The sequence below is a fragment of the Hermetia illucens genome, chromosome 2, assembly GCF_905115235.1.
Source record: "Hermetia illucens chromosome 2, iHerIll2.2.curated.20191125, whole genome shotgun sequence".
NCBI classification, from domain to species: Eukaryota; Metazoa; Arthropoda; class Insecta; order Diptera; family Stratiomyidae; genus Hermetia; species Hermetia illucens.
In genome coordinates this window covers 158726275-158751652 of record NC_051850.1, presented here as the reverse complement: position 1 = coordinate 158751652, position 25378 = coordinate 158726275, and the positions used below count along the sequence as shown (strand labels likewise).

At 43.9% G+C, this 25378-nt stretch overlaps 1 protein-coding gene across 1 annotated transcript in view; it reads left to right on the top strand.

Moving 5' to 3' along the window:
• Window positions 1-25378, top strand: part of LOC119649260 — a 238399-nt gene that overhangs the window by 29275 nt on the left and 183746 nt on the right. The window contains exon 3 of the mRNA XM_038051346.1: window positions 23610-23796. Coding sequence (XP_037907274.1) covers window positions 23610-23796 — 187 coding nt within the window. The remainder of the gene's footprint in view (window positions 1-23609; window positions 23797-25378) is intronic.

The following is a 25378-nucleotide window of genomic DNA, read 5'->3' as shown; positions in this document are numbered from 1 at the left end:
CTCCGTAGCTTCGGCAATAAGAATTGCTGTGTTTGCCGAGTCTGGTAGCGTGGTCCGCTATATAGTATTACCTCTTATCGACCACCGTAATCCTGTATGCATTGCGTCTAATACAAGACCATCGCCTGGCCAGTCCGTCAGACTGCTCATTACCTTCTGTGTTTGTGTGACCGATAACCCGGAGAGAGGTGCTCCATATATGAAATTATTATGGCCGCAGTGCTTCGCTGTTCGACATTCGAACTAACACAGCCTGAAAGCACTTCACGCTATACCGTATTTAATATGATGGTCCAGGGAGATGTGGAGGAATACATTAAAGGTATCTATCGGACGGGACTGCAGAGGCTCAGTAGTACTTGTAGATGCAGTTCTTTGAGTCATATTAAGCTTCACTCTATCGCACTCCTTGCTCGGTGCCAGTCACCAATTAATAGAACCGTCATGAGAGTGGGACGAAGCGCCGCTATGTGCATTCGGAGAACCATCTTCGGCCGACGTTTTGTTCGGAATTATGCCAGGTCCGCATCTAGTGGCCAGCAGGCACACCTTTCCCAACGCTCCATCCATAATACCATTCATAACGGAGGGAAATATCTCTGACATCAAGTTGTTGATATGCACAACCAACTAAACCACCGTATTGTCCAATATCCATAGAATTTCGTTCAACCAGAGCACCAGAAAGATGGCACCATCCTCGCATTTTGTGTGAAAACCACATGCACGTATCTCGTACGTATTCTTAAGAGATGCAGCTCTGGTAATTTCTTGCAAGTTTAAGACTTTCTTGCTATGTAGGATGACTGGCATTTCGCATCTGTTCAAATCCCACTGATGAAAGAGGGATTTTTTAACGTGACAAGATGTCGGATTCCAATCGACTCAGCTGTGAATGAGCACCTGAGTCAAATCTATGTAATAAACTCGAGCGAGCGCAATGCTCACTCCATTGCTCCCTACAGTGTACTATTATATACTCCTGCAGTGTACCGTTGCGATCTTGAATGAAGTGCTCTAACACACTCCAAGGCCCTGATTCAATATGGATTGTCATGCCAACGATTATTATTATTATTGTTACAGATTTAATATCTCACACGACTGGAGCTAAGTACCCTTCAAACAATGCTCTAACTCAAATCCTCCTCGCTGGTTTCACTAGAAGATTCAACAGTCGCAGTTATCAGCGCTGGGAAAATGGAAGGTTGGCTTTCTTTGCTGCTATGGTGGACAACAAATGTTGCGGTTCTTCTGGCGGAGCTGATCGGTTATGGGCCATTTAAGCCGAGAGAAAATACACGTTTTCCACCTCCTTCGTTCCAATTTAAACGCTCTTAGGCCACTGGAACTCAAGTTCGGAGAAAATAAAAATGCAGGCTCTTTCTGGCCAGGATACATACCCTACATCAGTCCCGATCAGTGTCACGTGTGCTATGGAATAAATTATAATATTTACTTTGGAGGTCTTTGCTGGTTCATCCTCCTCCGATGAAGGGCTCCTTGCTCCTTGAAGTAAAATCAACCATATTTCGGTTACTACAGATTTATTTGCTCCCTATCGGACCTTCGATTTTTACCTTCTTGGCGGCGTCAACTGAATCCAAGATGTCATCACATTTTGCAGATTGCATTTCCAGATTTGTAACCCTGACTTTGAACCGTGTTTCTCTTCCTTGATTACCATCCAGTCGATCGATCGGTCTCCTGGCAATCCCATCGTATGCGACGATCTTGAACTTTATGCCCTCCCAGGTGTCGCTGATCTTAGTGACGTACAAACCGAGAAAGTTCCTGGGGAATTGATCTTCACTTATTATCACGCGAATCCATGGACCACGTGGGAGAAATCAAAGCAGGAGCAACCTTCGTCCCCCCTTGACATCCAGTAGATGCTTGTTGACTATCTCAAACGAACTGGTCTCAAAAAAGTTGACACCACCGATGCATTTTACTGCTCCAGGGTTATCAGCTGCCAGCCCCACAAGTATATTCAATTTCGCTGGAATTCATTTCATGCTTCGTCGGGCAGTCGTTGCTGTTTTACTATACACAGAGCTAACTTGGCGTCCAAGTACCCCTTTTGTTTTGTTATGCGACCTCATCTTAAGATTGATTCCACTTGAGGTGGCTAGGTTTCGCCTTCTGCTGGCTTCTCATGGCGTTTGCTTTTGTCTTCCTCTTCGATCGCCTGGTATTTAGCAAGTTCATTTTCATCCTGCTCGTCGGCAGTACCAACTTCATTATTCTTCGCAATCTTGCTCAGAATAGGTACCGCCTCCTGGTACTGGCTTTTCAGCTGGAGTCTAGTGGACCTCTGCTTCTTTGGTGACTTCCAGTGGCCGACATTTTTGTTGGCCCTTGTTTTTTGGGGGACCCACGACGTCGACGGCTTCGGGTTAGGAGTATTATGGCTGGCGCCCGCTACGTCCAGTTCGACGACACTGATTTTCAAACTGGAGACCGTGAGTCCGTCTAGAGACGTGTCAACACAGCGGTGCGACAACTGATACCGCCGACTCCTGACCGGATGCCTGACACCAACGCCTCTTCTTTCTCAACCATCGTGCGTTTTTTGTTTGTTAGTCTGAGTCCACCTGCTGGTACCACGAGTAATCCGGTAAAATGTCCCCTTTGGCCAGCCTAGCCACAGGGATAGGGATCTTGCTTGAAATGAAGGTGCCCAAAGTATTCAAAATCTACACATTAGAGACTTCCCTTCCCATTGGCTTCACAGCCTTCGGCGAATGCTGTTCTGCCTTCACTTGGGCCTTATTAATACCTTCTCTAATGCCTGGAAGATGGTCATGAACCTGTTGCTTCGCCTCATCCTCCGGGAGATGCGCTTGCCCTTAAATATGACCAGCAGGCAAACATATCCTCGTCAGCTGGATGGACCTACTCCCAGCGCGACCTATACACTTTGCCCGACCGAAGATGGAGGTCGTGTGTCCAAATTATGTGACCTTATTGTAAACCATAAACAGACCAGACCGCCCAGGGAGAAAGATATTCATAAGTATGCGTATGTGAAATATGCTGAACAACAGATTCGATGGATCAAAACCCGATATTATTTGGAGAGAAGTTTTTTGTCTTTCTTGAGTAAATATTCTCCACTTGATTACGACTAATTCTGGGCATCATTCTAATTATTCCTTTTCATCGATGACATAGAGTCGGGAAAGGTGAGCAGAAGGAATATTCGAATTGTTTTATATATATTAAAAGCTAGCTCATGAGAGTGGAGTTCTTCGTATTTGTTGATTGCAGTGCATAGGTCTCGCTTTGCGTTTTCATATTCCTCTAACTCAAACATTGTTTGACGAGATTTGCTGGAATCTATCGAAATTCACACGTATACCGGAAACTAGGAAAAACTGACATGCAGCCCCGTTTTACTTTTAAAATCAATCTAATTTTATTGAAATCTCTTTTTTCTGGACCATTAAGAATCCCCGAGGCTGGGTAGAATCACCCGCTTCTTATCACTCTCAACGAGCGTGCCAACCATTTTATGTGTTCGCAGCAGTAGTGTTTTCAAGCCTGGCGCTTCTGGTGATAATTTCGTTGCTTGCGTCCGAGTTTTAAGAAAAACTTTGGCAAACCTGCCCACTTTGACCTTCCCAATATTTTGGAAACAGTGAAAATGTTAGAATGGTTGGCTATGACTATGTAACTGTCACTAAGAACTCTGATGCAATAATCAGGTTAGAAACACGGTGACCATATCATGGAAAATATGCAACGTTATTAAAGTTCAGGGCGTATTTGACTGTCACAACAGTAGCACTGGTACATACCCCGTCTGAGTGTTAATTTTATTAAACATCTTCCGACAGGCGCTTGCACTTCTTTTATCTTTCAGAGAAAGAAGCGTACCCCATATAGTAGAAAAGCAATTTCACCATGCAATTTCATGCTACGGGTATGGTCTTACTTTAACTTAAATCAACTTCGGCAATATATGGCCGACCCTGTTTAGTTGATTGCTACATGTATTTGTTCTTCTGAACCCTTGAGTCCTGATTTATTTGAAGGACGCAGGTGTACTAGAGGTTTGATATCACAATTCATAATTTAATATCACAATTTCGCTTCCAAAGTTCCCATTTGCAGTTCCAGTGAGAGAAACAGGAAAGGGGGTGATTTCCCACGACCCCGTAGCTTTTGCGGGAGTCTGAAATAGATACTCTATCGCAAAAAAAGAATAATATGTTAGCCTAATTTTAACTCTGCACCTTGATTTTCTCTTCACGGCCGTGCTAACCCAAAATTGAAGATGATAGTAAGGATCGTATCATGTGAGTCCAAATGCGAGTCCTAGTGCTGGAATTGAATAGATGCAGCGAAAAGCCAATGGATAATTTTAAGGACAATATGGAGTAGGTGACAGGCTCAAACCTGAAGCTAAAGCAGAAGCTAAGATAACAATGGAATACAAGGACCTAGCCGAAGTGACTTCACGTAATGGTACCCATCTAGTGTCTTATCGACTTAGAACCGTGTCGTGGAAGAGAGTCGTTAAAAGGTCATAAGTCATAGGTCATAGGAAAGTAAGCACACCACTATTGTTAGTTTGCCACCGCAAGCAGTGGTCTAAATTTCTTACCGAGGGTAAGGTAAGAATACGTGGAACCATGTGCAGCCTCATGATTCCCGATAATCGAAAAGATACAGGAAGCACGGGGAAGAGGGAAACCTCATCAAGGATGTCACCGGAGACCCACAGCGCGTATTTTTCAAGAAGAAGGGAGGGGATGGACGAGCGGGATGCAGTAGGTAACAAGTAGGAGGTACGTAAGCCGCCCACGTAAATGGAGTGAACACAGATCAGTCCCAACCAAACCGAGGCAGCTGGACACCGAATCCTCTTCTCAGATGACCAACCTGAAAAAGTAGTATATTCTCCGAATGTTTGTTTGGGGGGGTGGTTTCGCTAAGAGGGACGGCATTATAAAGTTAATTTAAATTTAGCTTTAATGGAAATCGCCTCCATAGTTAATAGACGAATTAGCAGATTTTCCGCTATCCTACACCCCTTCTATTAGCAAGTCAGTGAACCTATTATATGGCTTCCAAATTCAACCGTATTTTTATTCAAATAGAGGGAAAATTTGGATAATGCACAAAATTAAATATCAACGATTTCCCTCGAATCCGCTCGTTAGAGGATCTGACCGCAATTTCCAAGAAATATTTTTCCCCCCAGATTCAGCCAACTATCAGATTTTAATCGCTTTGTCCCACCAAGCGAAAAAACCAATTCCATTTTCCATCCAGCCAATTACCGAGTTTCGCTGAAATTGTACATCGATTCAGGCACATGAAATTTAGTATCTCCCGACAAATCGCTGCTTCCCACCTACTGGCTTTGATCGTCCTGGCATCAAACACGTTATGCAGACATTATGCTCATATATACGTAAATTTGAGCACACACATATGACTGTTACCCTTGCGTTATCCAATAATTGGTTTACTGAAACCCCACTCGCTTGCCCCCAAGCCTAACGGAATAAAAATCGACCACGGATTCACGCACGTGGCATGAAATCAACGCTCCCAACATGAGGTGCAGACAGGATAAAGCAACATTACATTCGCAGCTTATGAAATTGAAAGGGGTTGTGCCAGCATGTCTGATTGATATGTGTGTGGCTGCCTCAACATATCTGATTTATGAAGTGAGGACTTTTTAACCCTGTACACGAGGTTGGGCCTCCTCAACCTTGCTGTTAGACTCTTTGCAGTATTGTCATATCCTTGCTGGATGCTGATATGTATCAGAGCGTCAGCTTGATACTGGATAAGTTTCTCCTGTCCGCCCTTCCAGATTACGTTACATCCGAGGGTTAATATGTCAATATTAGACGCGATTTTCGCAACAAGCGCGTGCTGCATGGAGTGGGAGGTAAATCCTTTAAATTAACTATGAGAATTTCGCGCTATGCTTGAAGCGATGAAATATTAAGAGCCATGTGAAAGGTAACTTTTCCTGTTTGTCATTTGGTGACAGCGAATGGTGTGGGATATTCTATCCAATTTTGATGGCTCGCCGGTGGATTTAGCGTTTTGTAGGCTTCCACATGTTCGATCCCTTCTTTCAGAGAAAGCAAAATATGTACATTTTGGGACAACTATTCTATGTTTATCTACCTACAATAGATAAACCAATAACCCCACATTTCATTATTCCCGGATTTGGTGGATGTAAATACATTTCGGTTTGAAAACATGTTTTTCAATAGAAAATTGTTAACTTTTCCGATAGCACCAGTAATACCAACTTGGACCAAATAGTTGCGGGTTGAATGTGTGGTGGTAGTGAAAGAAAATTTCATCCAGTTGAGATAGTTTAAATTTTTTAATGGAGTCCGTACATTAAACTTTTGGGAAAGGCTTTCTCCACTCGACGACATGGAATGAAGTAGTTGGTTGCAGGTCTACAACTCTAACAATGGCGTCTTGGATAATACAACACACTCATTTCTTTCGCATGAATGTTGACTAGGGTCATGACCGTCACTACTAGCACTACCTCATTTTATACGTTTTTAGACGCTGCAAATCGTCCGAGCCATTAGCCGGTAAACCGAAACCACCTGCTCTCTTCTCAGAGTTTGCAAGCGACTCTGTCATAGGTGAGGCATAAAAGCCGAATGGAAGGTGCCACCCCGGCTAGAAGCAAGCTCAGACAATATTTCGGTCCGCCAATATTCAGCAACATGTTTGCATGTTATGTCGTCGTGGTTGTTTTTTGACATGCATACCTAGGTGCTCCCTAAATTTCAATTTGGCATCAATCAACGCCTCCACGTATCTGATAGCCGGGCCTTACACATTCACAGTGATTTTTTTCTACGGATCGTTATAAAGACTGTTTCCCTTTTCCCTTCCGCCAAGGATAGGCTCACTATTTCTAGCAACGACTTTAGTACTCTCACTGCTTCCATAGCGTAGATCTTCACGTCCCTAAGGTACTTTGAAGTGACAACTACTCCTGAGGCGGAAATAGCAAGCACCCACCACACATGACATTACACAGCCCAGCAATGAGTTATGTGGTACTCCTGATGTAACGACGTACTCTTTGAAGACTTACCCTTCTCATACCAGGGATGACTTTTTGAGGGGTCAGTATCGACCAGACTTGTCGAACATCTAGGAACACCTAGGTCCTTATAATTGGGTTACAATCGCCGGAATTGAATGCAGTTTTGACGCGCAATACTAACGTGGTATAACAGCCGCCAGAACCTAGTGCGTCTTTTGCCAGATTCACGGCCATACTAACTGCATCCACCGTTAAATGATACCGAGGAGATTCAAAAAGGCGCTGCGACAGACCATTGTCACTTTCGACGATTGATAACGATCTGCTTTAAATTATTTTCTATACAATTTTCTTTATTGTATGTATGTTTTTATTATTGTATTGTAATGGGGCATTACGATGCTGAGCCTCCAGGTGGCTTATTGGTGCTGGGAAGTAACACCGATCATTGCTTTATGCACTGGATAGAGAATATTCCCTTTTTAGGGATACTTCGAAGGTGTCAGCGAAAAGATCGAGTCTTGTCTGCACTGCCATATTCATAGCTCTATTAGGGATAGGAATTTATTGTTGACGATTTTACCACATATTTCCCGCAGTTCTTTCTCGATTACTGGAGGTCTTACATATGTTAAAGAAAAAAATAAATGATTAGCGGTTTCGTCCAGGGCCGAGACAGTTCATCAGATGCTGCCTCATTTCTGCCGTGGGATCAGCCTAAGCGAAGTGGTTACTAGGTATTGTTTGCCCGTTACGAAGGAGTAATAACGTGATATAAGTATAAACCATATTCCTGACAAAAGCCATTTAGTAAATTCAGGCCTAGACCGCGAAGTTTTTGTTTAAGAATGTGAGGGAGTTCTGAGACCGCTATCGACTGTCTGATTTACCTGACCAATAGGAAAGAAACTTTCTTCTTCCTCTGTTTCTGGTCCACGGACCCCTCTACTCTGAGCTAACCTACTTTTTATTAATGTTGGTTATTGTTCAGAGGGGGATAGAGGGATCTGCGGACCAGAAATGGGAGACTAAATTTTCTTTTCAATTTGTCCGATCCACCATCAAGTGGATGACGGGTTGCGGACTGCTTCACATCCTTAATCAAAAACTTAGATCTGTCTCGGTACCTACTAACTAATTCAGTCACGCAGGTCCCAATACAAAGGTGAAGCGGTGTCTGAAGACTTGCCTTTGCCCTAGACGAAACCGCAAGTCTCATTAAAGTATAAATTTGGGTTTTAGAGTAGAACAGAGGGTTCATGGGACGGAAGCAGAAATAAGCTTTATTTAGCGTAAAGTGGATTTCAAATTCCTTCACATGTTTAAACTGAACCTTTCTTCAACTGTTTCTGGTGCACGTACCTACGGACTTCTCTGTTCTGGGCTAGCAGCCAGAGTTATATACAAATAGACGACCTAAGACAGAGCAACCCATCAGACACTGCCTAATCTTTTCCCTAGTAGCCGCATAACTCGGATGTGTCGATTAGCTCCGCCATCCACTTGGTGGGATATTCCATCAAATCCTTAAAGAACGTTTATGTATGCAGATTTATTTTAGAGAAACTGATCGTAAGGAAAATCAATCAAGCTGTGACGAATCCATCCTGCGTTCCATTATTTCTTCGAAGGCTTGTTCCCTACAGGCCCATAACACTACTTAACCCATTTGGTCTTCCACTCAAATGCCAATTTATCCGGGGTTAAGTTCTGGGATTTCTTCAGCTCCAACATAATGTCTCTTCTCTGGGAAGCTCTAATATTATCTCCCAAATTGGTGAGTTCAGGTATGCCCTCACTCTCTTGGGGATATCAGGATATCACCGTCCTTCTCGTTTTGGGATGATGATAACCTCCGATCTTATCCTCTTCCGATCCCTCGATAAAGAGACATCGGCAGCAGCAATCAGAACTGCGTTGGAAGGACAATTTAAGTGAAGAAAGCATCCTTTGTGAAGTTGAGAAAAGTCTGTGGTAGTACCAACACGGTCACAATGTAACTACCAGGGGAAATAGCGCAAACATTTTTGCCGGCTGGAATCAGATGAATTGACCGCTTTCTGAGAAAACAGAGATCAATGCATTTACTTGATTCTTCCCCGAGAGATGCGATTTCAGTACCAGCTTAATATGTCACAGGAATTCAGACAGCAGAACATCTTTCAGATCACTAACTCGAACTTCCTTGCAAAATGTCCGGCATGCGACTCGTCATGACCATTGAAGATAGCTCAGTTTCGACACTTGCCTAATCCAAATTCCATCCGAATATTACCGCTGAACATGTCTACTATTTGCAACAGAGTTCTGAGGTGGTCGTCAGCACCATACAACTTGATGTCTTCTAAGTACATCAAGTGTATCAGTTCGCACTTAGCACGTAGGCCATACTTTATTGCAAAACCATGTCCTGTAGTATCATTCAGTAGCAATGAAAAGGGGTTCAGTGCCATGCAAAACCAAAGTGGACTCAGAGAATCCCCCTCGAAGATGCTTCTCTGTACACGAATGGGCTTTGGGGTTTTAGCACCTTCAGATGTACGCACTGATAAGGTGGTATGCCACCCTTCTATGACTGTCGCCAAAAACTTTATTAGTTCAGATCAATGCGATACAGATGAAGGACATAGATTAGCCAGGTATGTGCGACGCTGTGCAAAGCCTAGTGATAATCGATATAGCAACTAAAGAGATATCTTTGGCCTCTAGTTGCTTGTTCTACAACTACCGAGTCGATAATGAGCTGCTCTTCGCAATCCCTTGACCCATCTCGGTAGCCCTTCTGTTTCTCGGACAGAATGCTATTGGTCTCGAGGTGCGCATTTATGAATTTATGAATTTGTAGAATTTATTGGTAAACAAGTAATCGGTCTAGTGTCTACGGGGTCCTGCACTGTGTCCTTTTTAGCGGCAAGATGGGTAATTCCCGCAGTGAAGTTTGGTGGAAATTCCTCCGGCCGACTAATGACCTGATTTATGCTATGTGTCAACCGACTTCTTATACCAGGATATTTCCTGTAAACCCTCTGCACTTTATTTCTCACTAGTCTATAGTTATTCCCAGTCCTGATTTGAATCAGTCTAACAATAAAGAACGAAAAAGCAGACTGACGGTTTCGTCCAGGGCAGAGGCAACTCATCAGACGCTGTCTCACCTCTGCCCTGGGAACGGCGTGACCGAAAGTAACGACAGATGGAAATCGCTCCATCCGGCCCGTCACCAAGTGGGTGCTGACTCAGGACTCCCAACATCCTCAGCAAAAAATTTACTTTGGCATAGTTTAGGCCTCACGCTGCTCCCAGAGTAGAGGAGAAACCGTCAGTCAGCATTTTCGTTCTTTTTTGAAAACTTGGGTTTAACTCTAAAAAGAGGAGTCCGTGGACTTCCAAAGAGGAAGTAAGTTGTGGTCCGGTCCGTCACTAAGTGGGTGCGGACTCAGGACTCCCAGTATCCTCAACAAAAAATAGTCTAACAATGTCCCACCTTAGTGAGTCCCGCCGACGTTCCAGATGAATTTTATACACTATAGAATAGACAAAGGATTGTGATTGCAGCAGTGACATTTCAGTATACAGCCGAGATGCAATCTCATCATGGATTTGAGATAGAATTCTCGGAGTTGCTGTAGATGAATAAGGCCTGGGAATACCTGCTCCTATACACGCTCTTTGGAATTCGTCCCGAACCTCAGCGGAGATCCCAGCTGGGTGGTGGAGGAGGGTGTTGCTGATGCCGCCGCCTCTGCCCCCATCGAGTCTTGGTCACCGGTTTCCTCGATGACCACCAGTTGACCATATTTCCTGATGGTGGCCGAGATTGTGTCACTCCAAGTAATAAGCGGTACTGGTCTGCGACTTGCTGCACAGTTAAGTGCGTAAATTCCGGAAAACGGTCGACGAACCTCTGGTGCATCCAGGAGCGGTAAGATGTTATACCGGCCGCCACCATTATTTCGCAGTAGGAGCGGATGATGAAGAGGTTTACTTTCTCAGTCTACTTCATCCGCTGCATACGCGAACCTGCTGAAGTGGTCGTCAAAGATTGTGGTGAAACAGCCGCAGCAGACGTCGTGGCACCTAGACGGCGAATCGTCCCACGACAAGCGGTTTCGACACCGTGCTGCCCATTACGAGAACCTGACCCAGCCAAGTCAGACGGCCCCCGTCGGTTCTCAGTACCGGATGGATTTACCTAACTCCCTGGTGTGGTGATAGCTTCCTCAGTGAGTAATCTGCACTTGAGCAAAGTTCCTGCACTTTCCTCATCTAACCCCTGAGACGCTGCGGTGGCGTACACACATTCAGACTGGAGCTATCAATCCCTCCTCTTTCACAACCGGGCTTGGGACCGGCTACGGCGGAGTTCTATTTTTTGAGTTAGAGTAAGGAAATTTTGGTAGCGTTTGTCATGTAACCAATTTGAATAAAATGCAATTTAAAACCGCAATGAATTAGTTTCCGTTACAACTCGTACCATTGGTCTCTGAAATCATCTTCTTTCCCCATATTCCACGAAACCACGTATGAATGCCAGACAGGCAAGCATTTGTATGCATAACAATCAGTTCCCAGCCTTCACACAAAGTTGATGACTCTCAGCGTTAACGAGTGATTCTTTATTTTTTGCAACGCCTGCCAGGAAACATATCAAATCCGTTCTAATGTTAATATTGTTGACCAGATTGTTGTCGGTACATATGTTTTGCAGAGATCCGATTCGTAGTGGATTTGTCCAATTTCAAATTCAGATTGAGATCTGGACATTGTTCACGTATCCTTGGATGCCTAGCAGTTTTTGAATTCCACGTAGAACAATATCCCATCACGTCCTCAGATGGCCGGGGCACATCATAAACCTTTGCTGAGCACACAACCGATTCCATGTTACAGAGTCGAAACAGGGTCAAAGCGGAGAATATTTCGGACTGCTGGAGTAGAACCCAGAGCTGGGAGACACATCCATCCTATTTGAGATTCATGGAAAATTTGCATTTTTGATTACAAGCCAGCTCACTCGTCATTCGTCCATACCCTTTCCTCGGTGCCAGATTCGCATTCAGAATACAAGAATCTAAAGTTTTACGATTTCCCGCAATGACGAAGAAAGGACGAAAGGTAATATTTGGATTACACAAAGACTCCTGAATGCTGGAATGTTAGAATGGAATGGATGTGGATTTGGAAAAAGTGACTGGCGGACCATACAATGTAGCAACGTCAAACGCTATGTTGTTTGGAAAAGAACGGAAATTGAAAAGTCAAACTGGTGGGAAACATTGTGAAGTTGCTAAGCAAGCTGTCGATGAAAAAACGTGGGATGTTATTTAATTAATACAGCAGAGCAGTAGACAAGAGTTCCTGAGGCTCAGGGGAAAACCGTGATTGTTTCGGTATTTAACAGTCTCGAATATGCAAAACGAAGTCCATTGGTTCACGGTTCTTCTTTTATTTTTGCTAAATATCGAGGACAGTAAATTGTTCCGCAGTCTCCTATAAATTGTCCACGCAATAATATTCAAGACAAAACCATCTTGGCCCGATGACATTTCTCACCAGCCGGCTCAAGGACCCTCTCAAGAATTACTGAAATGCGCCACATTTTCATTCAACACAACTCAAGTGTTGCAAATGTCCTGGCCTAAAATTAGCTGGTAGTTATTTAATTAACGGCCCGCTTAAGAAAGATGTCCTTAGAATCGAGGTCAATTGCTACATTGACACCGATTTCACGCCTTCCACGCTCCTCTTGGTCGGATTTAACTAAGTCTTCTTTGCACTAGTTCCTCTTGGAAACGTACATGTGTAGTTGTACTCTCAACTATGGCGACACAAGAAAACATGTACCGTGAAAAGATGAACTAGAAAGTGGTAAATAAGAAGGAAATAAGTATTAAAAGGAAAATTTGTCGCGTGGTAAGAGATTTCCTAAATAGGCCAAGTAATCTTGTCTTCATGAAACCATAGAAATTTTGAAGGCTGGGTTGAATATTGGAGAAATTTTAAAATATATTCTCGTAATTGAAGGAAAAATCTTTATTTCAGAGAAGCAGTCCTTCGTACATGAAGTGGGACGGCTTACAATTTTTATTCTCAGAAATTGTTATCCTTCTTTCAAGAGCCAGTCTAATAAATTATTTCCTATGAAGTGGTACTCTCCATAGAACTCAATACAAACGTTAATGACTCAATTTCCGTTTAATTCTGAGATCATCCTTGAAGATATCGAGGACATTTTAACAAAACGAAAAAGTACTGTCGAGGTCAGCATTCATTCTTTTCATTTAGATGCGCATCATTCTTCCTAGAAGTGTCAATATAAGTGATCGTTCACAATATATTTGAAGGAGCAGCGAAAAATTGGTAGAAGGGAGCCTTTAAGCCTTTAAGAAAAAGAAAAGAAAAAGGAAAAAATAAATCTGGTTTCGGCGATTTGACGCACTGCTCGTCTTTCGCCCATTTTCCTGTTGGAGCATTGTATAGCATTTCTTGGCGAAGAAGGTTCGGGCCTACACCACCACAGTTAGATCTTGCGCCTGACGTAGTTTTCGGATTATCTACACTTCCTGGATTCTTTTGGGTCGTAGTACTGCTACATCCAATCCAATTCTAATCTCAACAGCTTCTATACAAGGTTGTGAAAACCGATGTTTCCCTCTCTTTCGCCTCCATAATCTTCGAACAATGAAACATAATTTACACCGGGTCCTCAATGTAAACATTTGCTATAACCTATGCCAAATTCACCCCCCTCCGGCTAACAAAAATGTCTAATGCTCGCAGCCCGACAGTAACCGCGTATCTTTTGGCTTTCCTATATTATAATCAATCCCCGCCAGAGGCAAACTAGCCTCTACTGCCCCTTCATCTAATTCCATGTTCGAGGGTTCTTTTGTTTGTGTAGGATGGGTGAATGCATTTAGGCAAAGTGTTGGACTTCCGCAACGGTAAGTCGGACTACCAACTAAACACCTCCCCATCGTCAGAAAGCTAGCCTGGAACCGTTCGTCATATTACTTCGTGCTAGTTAAATGAACAATACTTGTTCAATTTAAAACAAAAAAAAAATTGTGATAATAATATTTATTATTAAAAAAAAAAAAAATATATCTTAACTCTAATACTGACAGTTACGTAATGAGCAACGATTCAATAGTCGTTCTCATATTTATAGTATGGATAAGTAACCATATGTTAAATGACAAGAGAACGACTTTGCTCTGTTGATTTCTTATCATAGAACACAGTTCGGTCCTTATCCTCTCGTTTTATGATCACGTTACATTTCTTCGTAACCATCAGATAAGATACACATTTGTTTCTTAAGATGTTATTTTCTTATCTTTTGGTTTGTTGAAGAAATGCAATTCCTTATCGATATTGGATTGTGAGTGTTTATACATAACTTGCTAGTCACTGAACTCACCCGCCATACGGCTCCTCCACCGGTCGAGCTCTATCTTCCTTACAACGAGAAGGACCCTATCATTATGGGCAACACGGCTCCACCTGTCAGCATTCCTAAGCCTCCTCGACAATGTTGTCTGGAGAGAGATCCCCTATGTTTAAATAGAATTGCTGAGAAATCCCATCCCACCTTTTGCAAGAAAAAAAAGTTTGATGGGCCTCGCTCACAACTTCATTGCAAAATACACAATCTGGAGATCGTGTCTTTCCAATCTGGCGCAGGTAACACTGAAAACCTCCATGCTCACTTAAGAATTGGGTAAGGGGTAATTAGCCAATCTCACCATGTTTCCGATTCAGCCACCCACCCAGTTGCCGATGAGCTGCGCAGTCCGTCTGCCTCTAGTTTCATTTTGCCAAGAGAGTTGCCACTCGTCTAGGATACGTTGCCGTTCTTTACGAGTAACCACCTCCCTTGGTTCTTCTCTCTTGCGCTTGTATATGGCTTGACGCTCTGTAGCAAGAAAAGCAACAGTAATCACTCCCGCGATAACCATCACGGGCGGTTCAGAGATAGTGCGGCACGTAGACATCACTAGCAAAGCTCCCCGTCTCCGTACTTGCGCGAGACACGATATGTCTCCTTGCCAAGGCCGTCTGCCCATACCTTTGCACCGTAGAACAGGACAGACTACGTTGAACTTATCAGGAGACGTCGCTTGCTAGACGTAGGATCCCCAATATTTACCATTAGCCTACTTAACGCCGAAATTTCAGCTGCAGCCTTGTTCGCTGCTACTTTGATTTGCTCAGAAAGCTACTCTTTGAGTCAAGAGTCAGCCCGAGATACTTTACCCCTGGTTTTGACTTGATTATCGACTCGCCAATGATAAGAGACGCAGGGTCGGAATTCTCTTTTTAGTTAGGGTGACTACTTCGCTTTTATCCAGTGCAAGGTTGAAACCCTTAGTAGTAGTCTATCCGCTTACCCATCGCAACAATATGCCGAGTCGACTTTGCACCTGTTCGACAGTAACAAGTGCCGCGAAATCATCTCCATAACAGACCAGGGTCGACTCTTCTGGCATGTCCTGTTTAAGTAGACTATCATTGGTAACAGCCCAGAGGTCCGGCCCTAGGATGGATCTCCGTGCTACCCCCGCCGTGACCTCCATCCTCCTCTGACACTCTAGCGCTTCATAGAGAACGGAACGGTTCTTCAGATACCATAGTTCCTCAATATCCGTAAGTGATAGTTCGGCACGTGAAAAGTATTGACTAATGTGTCTAGAATGTCTTTCCATTTTACGGAATTAAAGGTGTTTCTGACATCTATGTGCCTCCCCTCTTCGAACGGCATTCACGACTTTCATGACAGCATCAACTGTGGATCTCCCTGCTCTTGAACCGAACTGCCATAGAGGTAACTTTCCGGCATCGCGTATCGCTTCAGCGAGTCCATTTCTGATGAGCTTTTTGAGCACTTTTCCAGCAGTGTTACACATAAAAAGTGGGTGGCATGAAGATGGCAACCCGGGATCGCCTTTTCCTTGGCTGATCAGTGCGGGCATCGCCACCTTCCAACGAGTCGGGAAAATGCGCTCTCGCAGGCAATTGTTGAATGCGACAAACAGTAGATTTGCCCCGTGTTGGAATACCAGTTTGTATTCCTGTACTGGAGTACCATCGGGTCCTGGTGCCTTCTTGCTTTTCTTCGAGAAACCTACCTGTTCCAACTCTTTTATAAAGAAAAGTTGACGTCATCATCCCGTACGGGGTAAGCAAGAAATGGTGCCCGTACAATACGGTCCATCTGCTCGACCTTAAGTGAATAGGGTTTCCGCCAAGCCACGATTTTTCGGGTTACCAGTTTGTAACGGAACCCCATTCACCTCGTCGACCAGATCTTGCCAGCAGCGAGCTTTGCTCCTGTTTATTGCGGAGTCTCCTTTTGGCTGATTTTCACTCGTCCTCCGGAACAAGCTTCCTCCCGGTCGGTTGTGTCAAGTTCACCAATATATAGAAGAGTTGCCGCGTCTCGATGCCTTCCTTGGCATGGAGGCTCCACAGGCCGTCGTTATCAGTTTCATAACTGAATTTACGACAGTGTCGGCTGCAGTGCCACTACCCCCAAAAGTACTCTCCAGTGCGGCCTCACCTGTTCCAAGGGTTTCGACAAGCCTCCCGGTGTTCACCTTCACAACATTCCATGCACAGAAAGTGTGCCACACCGAGAGTTTGTGTCCACCACTTCGAAGGCAATGTATCGATGGTTGCTTGTCGAGAAGTCTTCCAGAACTCGCCACCCATCCACCAGTGACACCAGTGACTCTGACGTGAAGGTTACATCTGAAATGTTTTCTCACAGCCTGGGTGCCGTAACATTAGGTTGGATCCGATGTTTAGAACTACCAGTCCTGCTCTCGCCGCCATTTCGAGAATTCGTTTCACTCTGGAGTCTGTGTGAGGCATGCCCTATTCAAGTGTCCAGACATTAAAGTCACCCCGACCAGGATCCCCCCATCCGTGCCTAAGATAGCGACCTCCAAAGCATTAAGCCTGAGTCGAATTTGCATTGTGTGTGTGTCATTCATGGAAGATTTAGGGATGCGTGGTAGAAGCAGCTCTACAGAGATCGTATGAGCTGCGATTAATGGTTCCGTTGCGCCCAGCGGCCAAGATCAAACGGGGCAAACGCATTGATGACTAAAATGGTTTCCCTTTTGTTTGTTGGAATTGTCTGTATCTATATGTTAGGGAGACTACCCATTACATCTACAATAGGTGGAACTTTACTAGATATTATAGAGTTGAGAACCGGATCAGCCTGTCAGGCGTTACGAGAATGACCAGCCCGATTCGGATGGGTGGTAGCCATTTCGAAGCATAATTAATATCGAAATTTACAGGTTCAGGTCCACATCTCTACTTCTTTTAGACGCCTCCCATGACAAGCAGAGATTACTTTGAGTGAATTCTGTAACTCCATAACCCACAGACGAGTCACTACCTCAGCAGGGCAGTTACTTCCTTGGTGGGTACCTGTCGAATTGGCTTAATCCAGCGGTCTTCTTAAGACATGGATTAATTTTGTGACCACAATTGGAGTCCCGCTAAGACAAGCACAATGGTACCAGTCTATACTTAGTGCATGGCTCACCATTCATATTGGTGTATGCAAGACCTACTCAATCTCTACTGAATAAAGGAATACGACGCCCGTATATAAACGCAACATCACGTTTGAGGCCCGAAGGTTAATGTTCGCTTGGACGTAACCCTCATGAAACCGGGGCCAACCACAATAACCGAGCTTAACACACAAAATCAGGAATTCTCCAGAGATATGTTAATTCAGGGGCTATCCCGGTTCCCATGGTATCGGTATACCTCTGGTAAGGTTTTTAAGGCACATCAGATGAGTCCCCATGCAGACTTGGGTCTGATCGCCCCGATTAACACTTGTAGCAGTCGCCTACTGTATCACGGCCAGCAAACGCGGTGCGACCACATGGAGATTCACTTTAGCCACGCGACTTCTCGTCTTAATAGAAATTGCTATTAATTAGGTCGGGGTTGGCCTTAGCCTACTCCCTGGGACGCTCAGGGACTATACGGTTATGCAGACTATAGCGACTCTTCCCTCCTCCTCCTCTCTCAAACAGGTTTGGGACCGTCTGTTGCGAAGTTTCATGCACTGCCAAAAAACTACATCCGGAACTATCTCTGCTACCTTGGGTTGAGTGGAATGCTTGAGACGTCACATTAGGATTGGCTTGCTAAATTTCTTTGATTTGAGTACTTTTCCTCTGTTGTACATTCACTTCGCACTGTAATTTAACTAGTCTCCAAGCTTTATTTTCGTTTCGAAATGTTTCCGACTGTAGATTTTTTCATTTACTCACAATCTACAACTTTAAAAATTCTGCCGGTATACTCAACGGCCATCTAATAAAGTAAACTGGTCACCGTGGTATTTTGCTTGTGAATGAGCAAAGAGCTTTATCTATCCGAGCGAGGCTGACAAACTGATCGTATGGTTGCAAGGGGTAGCGTTGGTCCTTTTGGTTGGATAATGGATGGTGTCGGATAGAGATTATCTTGATGATTGCGTTTTTATTCGAGGATCGCAGGAGTTTCCAGTTTTCAGGAGAACTGATCCAGAACGGACGTTGAACATTTGATGGGCCTTCGGAGTTAATTTTATTTGGGAGCAAAATGGAGTCATCGTTTCCTTCGGCAAGTGAACGAGTTGACTTCAATGGACCTCACCGTCTCTCCACAAACACCTCGGCTACACAGAAGACATGTAAATACAGTCAGATTGAAGGTAAATGTCATCAAAACTAAGGCTCTTGTTATGACTGGCCTCGCTTCCTGCTTATATTAATGAGCAGAGCAATGAAAGCCTCAATCAATTTGTCAATTTTGGTAGCGTTGTTTCTGCTGACGCTTTCGCTGTTTTGTCTAAAATATGGGAATGCAGATAACTCAACATCAACATAAGTTTGGGTTGCTCTATGCCAATGTACTGAAAGAACATAATAAGAAAAACATATCCAAAGTGACCACCTCCGTCAGTCGAAGATTCCGAACCTTTACTTGCAGTGTTATCGGACTAGTCTGACTCAATGCAATCTGCAATGAAGAACTTTGCCCACGCACGGATCTGGTATAGGTTGAAGCCAGAAGTGGCAGTCTATAGATCACACTTTAAGAAAGGTCGACAACTGCATTGCTAACTATACTATGCAGTGGAATCTACATCCTATCCGGAAAGACATGGTGCAGAATACTAGAACAGTACAGAGTAAGCTTCTCGGGAAGACTTGGAGAAGAGGAAAACTGAGTCGCATTTAATCAAATGGACAGCGGAGATGATAAACTGTGTTTCATGCAGCATGCAATAGGAAACAGCCTATGGTGGGAAGGACCAACGTGGTTATCAAAAGACTGCAATAAATAGCCAAAAACAACCGTGTACACCGACAAAGCTATGGCTTACAAGGAAATCCGTAATGACAAGTCGTACTTGGTGAGTACAAACATTGATCGAGGACTCGATTTCACGGCGAGGTTTTCATCTCTCACCAAACTCGTCAGAGTAATGGTGGATTACAATAGGCGAGAACACGTTTTTAAGTACAGATGAATTGCGGAAAGCTGAAAAGGTATGTGTGCGAGCAGTGCACCGTGACACGCTTCCCGAGGAAATTAAGCTGCGCGAAAACAAGAAACCACTTCCAAAATCCAGCCCGCTGATAAGATTAAACCCATTTGTAGACTGTAGATTCCGAGCATTTGCTCAGGGTCGGGGAAAGGATACAACCGAGTTCGGTTTGCGAGAACCAAAGGCATCCCATTATACTGCCGAGAGGACATTTCGCTAATCTGGTAATTAAACACCATCACCACTTAATGCTTCATGGTAGAGCATAGTTGGTCCTTAGTACAATACGAGAGAAGTATTGGATCATAAACGGCTTGACTGTGGTAAAATCTTTTATAAGGAAATGCTTGATGTGTTTTAAGGTAAATGCGAGACCGACCCAACAATTGATGGGGGAATTGCCTATCGAGCGGGTTCGCCCAGGGAAACCTTTTGCACGAAGCCGTGCTGACTATGCTGATCCTATACACATCAAATGGAACAGTGGAAGGGGAACTAAAAAACAGAAAGGATACATCTTCGTCTATTTGGCTACGAAAGCGCTACATATCGAGTTGGCAAGTGGTTTGACAGCAAATACATGCAAATACAAGCGGCACCTATTCAAAACAATCGGTAGCCACGTACTAAACGTAGAAGAAATGTACACGGTGCTAGCGCAAATTGAAGCTTACATGAATTCAAGACGTTTAACACCGGTTAGCAGCGACCCTAACGATTTCACAGCGTTAATTCCAGGTCATTTCTTAAGCGGACAATGTTTGCTTGAGGTACAGATGAAAACATTGAGGGCCGTCTCACACATAAATGGTAGTTGGTGTCGAAATTAAAGCAACAATTTGGAAACGATGGAATCTGGAATACTTGGCGCAACTGCAGCAGAGTGCAAAATGGTTTACGGCTACAGAAGGACAAACAAGTCACCAATTGGACGCTACAACAAAGTAAAAAATGTCACGTCAATCAGGAACCTTCGACTGCGAAAGAATCGCCAAGAGCGAGGAAACGAAGGACGCAGCCTAGAGGTAGTGTCTCTAAAATATCAAAAGTTATGTTCACGTTGGTAACCATGCTCGCGTCTTTGGTCCCATCAAAAGCCAATTATACCGTTAAATATCCGGTGGGAGGGGTTTATGTTGAACAAGTAGGTATTGTGCGATTGAATCGAGGACATCTTCGAATCCACATCAATTTGTCAGATGATGAAATCGCAACCCTGGATTGTAACCAGAAAACGACGAGGAGTCTTGGGGAGTGTACTGCATGGAATCTTTGGAGCCAACGACAAAGTCTATGCTGATCTCGACAAGTTGGACGAAAACCAGAAGCATCTTATTGAAACCATGCAACACTAAGGTCACTTATTTCTAACTACGACGACGGCGTTAAAAGATACTCAACAAACACTTAACAAAAACCTGAACCACGTAATTGACAAAGTCAATCACCTTTCTCAAGTATTCGACGACATGGTATGGCGCAACGGATTAGAATCGAATTGCAGCTTACCAACTTGCTTCGACTTTCCTGAAGGATCTTTGACAGCGATATGAAGCATTAGATATAATTCAGGCCGGAACGGGTAACACTACTGAGGTGTCCTCAGGAGCAGCATTAATCACGACATTAAACGAATCAAAAACTAAATTAGGAAGATCGTCCCTTATCCAGCCAACGCCTATGGGAAAGACTTACATCAGGAAGTCGGAGTCTGAGATTGTAATCTCCGAAGACTTTCCCATCATCGAGAAAAAAGACTTCAAGGTTATTCGATGCACCGGGATTCCACACAGTTTAGGCAAGGAAAACTAAACAGTGATCGACATTCCCGCGGGTTACCTTGGAATCAATTATGACGATCAAACGTATTTTGAAACCAGCAAAGAGGCGCTGGCCAGGTGCAAAGTTAATTTCCCATTCATGCGTTACTGTGCAATCGATACGCTGCACAGTATCAGCCAGCACCCAAACTGCATCTTAGACGAAACTTATGAACGCATCAACCAAACGACATCATCATCATCAACGGCGCAACAACCGGTATCCGGTCTAGGCCTGCCTTATTAAGGAACTCCAAACATCCCGGTTTTACGCCGAGGTCCACCAGTTCGATATCCCTAAAAGGCGTCTGGAGTCCTGGCCTACGCCATTGCTCCATCTTAGGCAGAGTCTGCCTCGTCTTCTCTTTGCACTATAGATATTGCCCTTATAGACTTCCGGGTGGGATCATCCACATCCATACGGATTAAGTGACCTGCCCATCGTAACCTATTGAGCCGGATTTTATCCATAACCTGACAGTCATGGTATCGCTCATAGATTTCGTCGTTATGTAGGCTACGGAATCGTCCATCCTCATGTAGGGGGCCAAAAATTCTTCGGAGGATTCTTCTCTTGAACGGGGCCAAGAGTTCGCAATTCTTCTTGTTAAGAACCCAAGTCTCCGAGGAATACATGAGGACCGGCAAGAGGCTTTGACCCTATGGTGAGACGTTTCGAGCGGAACAGTTTTTGTAAGCTGAAATATGCTCTGTTGGCTGACAACAACCGTGCCCGGGTTTCCTCCAACGAAGAAGCTCGCTCGGCTCAACACCTGGATGTTCCTGTCCCCTGGCAATAACTCTGTCGCTCTAATATACAACGGTTATCGTGAAGCCATCCATGTTCTCAAACTTGATGAGTCCTTTAGCCGAGTTATAGTTAGCGTCGCCCTCATTTCAGCTATACTGGCCACTAGCGCGGCTATTTCACGCTTCAGCTGGCTAACTTCGTCAAAAGGCTGCTGAATGGCCGCTATTGTTGGACGGGCGTCAACTTCATCGACCGAAGCTGCCAGCGCCTCCAAAGAAACGGAGTCGCACGCAAGGGCCGCCTTGGTGCTCTCCGGGAGTCGTCACAGCCGGAGTGATTTCAACAAGTCGTCGTCGATCTTGCTCCCACACAAGTGCCTCATTTGCAATTGTTGTGGGAGTTCGATCGCCCAATGTCAAACCTATATTTCTTCCAGCTCGAGATCGGTGGACATAATAAGGTTGTCTCATTATCCAGGCTGAAGGCCGTTTGCGCCCCAAATCAACGTCGGGTTCGCTTCGCCGTATGATGGGGAACGCAGTTCCGAGTGCAGTCGCTGAAACCCCTAGGTTTCATCTGGTGGCAGAGTGATGTGGCGCAGAGGGGTTAACAACATTCGATAACGTCGGGGTCACCAGGGGACGGAATGATGTGGCGCAGCGGGTTTAACAACATTCGATATTTATTATTATTTATTATTTATTAACTCCGCTCCGCCATAAACGAGTTGCAATAGAAACGTCAGTTTGATCACACAATCGACTTTTGCCAAGATTAGTCCTAGGGTAAACCAATTCGAAAAAAGGACTCTCTGATGGCGAAATAATTCTGGGCTTTTGCGCTTCAATAATTAGCCAGCTCGCATTTCGATACGCATCTGTAATTTTATGGCCAAAAATAACAATGTAATGATACCGCAGGCTGTGTATTCACCATACATGCCTCTGTTTGACCTTTTTTGTTCTCATAAAAAAAATGTTTAGGGCAATGAATTTGAAGGAGATAACCTTGATGTAAACTGGGAAACGAAATTCTTCCCAGAAAAAAGAAATTGACTTTATTTTTTTAGCAAACCTCGTATCCTACGTTCCCTTCAACATCCAATTATTCGATATAATATTTTCGTTGATCTTATTTCCACCATAAATAAATAAAAACCTATGAAATACTTTCGCATCCTTTCCCACTCCAATAACCAAAAAGGCTGTGCTCATTTTCTCGGAAAACCCATTCCATTTACCTCTTGAATCACGTTTTAAGCACTTATGTTCACGTACTCATGTCTACATACTTGTACATAGCATACACGCATATGTGAATGCTTACATCCTTGTAGGCGTCTCGAATAGTAGAGTATAATGAATAAAATTTTCTTCATATTTTCCTTTCCTTTGTGTTCTTTTTCAGATGATTACATACGCGGAAATTATTTATCCGGCCCTCATAGTGTTATTGCTGGCAATCAAAACAGGAAACGCTTGCAGAATTTCAGAGTTTTCGTGTCGGGGTAGCAGCCTTTGTGTGCCCTTGGACAAGTACTGCGACGGAAGGGATGATTGCGGAGACAGCAGCGACGAACCGAAATTCTGTACTGGTATGTATCCTTTATCTTGCTTTTACGATGGAAATGTATCTAGTGGAAAGTCCTAGACATTGCAGACAGTACAGTGCGTGGCTGAAATATGTTTTTCCCCGGAAACCTTATATAGAATGACACTACTTAGAAAGGGGATTGTAGGGCTCCCAAGAATAAAGTACGATGATCGTTTCTATTAGTATAATTCAACGAGAAGGTTCCATTCATTGCTGGTAGGTTAATGGTTTATTTTAATTATTTGAGAAACTTAAATCTACTCCCCTCGCTCATCATAGCTTTCAAGGGATCCCTTTCTATCTCCATCCTGACGAGATGCTGTGATGATTTATCCTAACCCGTTTGAATCGCCTTCCAAGAGAACCCACTCTATATTGTACGTAATCCATCCCTACGGTGACTGTACATTCACTCAACCTTTGATAGGACCGACCTCTTCAATTGCAAGACAAGTGCGCTTGGATTCATATCCTCTCTTTAAAGCACAGAGCAATATGTCTGTTCTTAAAGGAAAACGTACGTTCACATTTAGTGTTTTATCGCAGCTAGAAATTATGGGAGCTCTATTCCTGGGGGCTTTTTCGCTCCACACCGGTAGAACTGAGTACACTTCAGCAGGGATGTCTTCTCACCCCCATGCATGGCAAGACAGGGGCTACAGTGATTACACGTGTAAGCGGTGTCGTTCTAGAAGCGTAGTAAATTTCCAGGCAAATTATGGACGTAGACAGATTCCGACAAGGAAACTTGTATGTAGCTTAACGAGTAGCATCACAGCTCTGTAGTTCTATCCAGAGATTGGAATTTCAGGGAAACATAAGCTCTGCGTGATTATGACGTTCTTAACGAGGTGTCTATAATTTAGTTTTCCGGCAAGTTGACATAATGAGGCTAAGAGATGTGTCATTCAGATATAACATGAAAGCATGATATTCACTTGACCTCTACATCAAAGAATTGTAGGAAGACATGTACCCATGTATTTTCAAGCAGCAAACAGCAAATCTGTACTTAAGATTCACTGGCTGCAAAGTTAACTCGAACATATCTGGCTATGTCAACACTTTCCGTGGATGGAATATTTTTAAAAGTTACATTATTGGTCACAAAGTCATACTGATGTGGTTGCGCATTTAGATGTTTTGAGGCCTATTAAGAAGGGACCTGCTCTTGCTACTTAATAGCGTCGTTTCTTCCGGTCCACTGTTAACCAAGTCCAAGTTTGGTTGAAAAACTGGTATAGCCGTAGCTTCAAGCACTGGAGCCTCATATTTTAGGCCTATTGTACTATCCTTTGATAATGTCTTCTTCTACGACGTACGCAGGCGTTCGCTCACCTGAGAGTCTGTCGCGGAAAGTTCGTAGATCCTTCGTTGAAAGAAACTTTTCCTTATATCTGAGGTGATCCATTAACTACATATGACATTTAGGATATGGTTTCGACACCACCCCCTCTTAAAGAAAAGCAAAAATGTCACTCTGCCCCTCCAAGGCCCTCCTGTTCTAAAATTTAAATTTTCCTTTTGGAATCTGTGAACTACTGTGACTTCGGTGATTAAAGCATACTTGACTGTTCATCTCT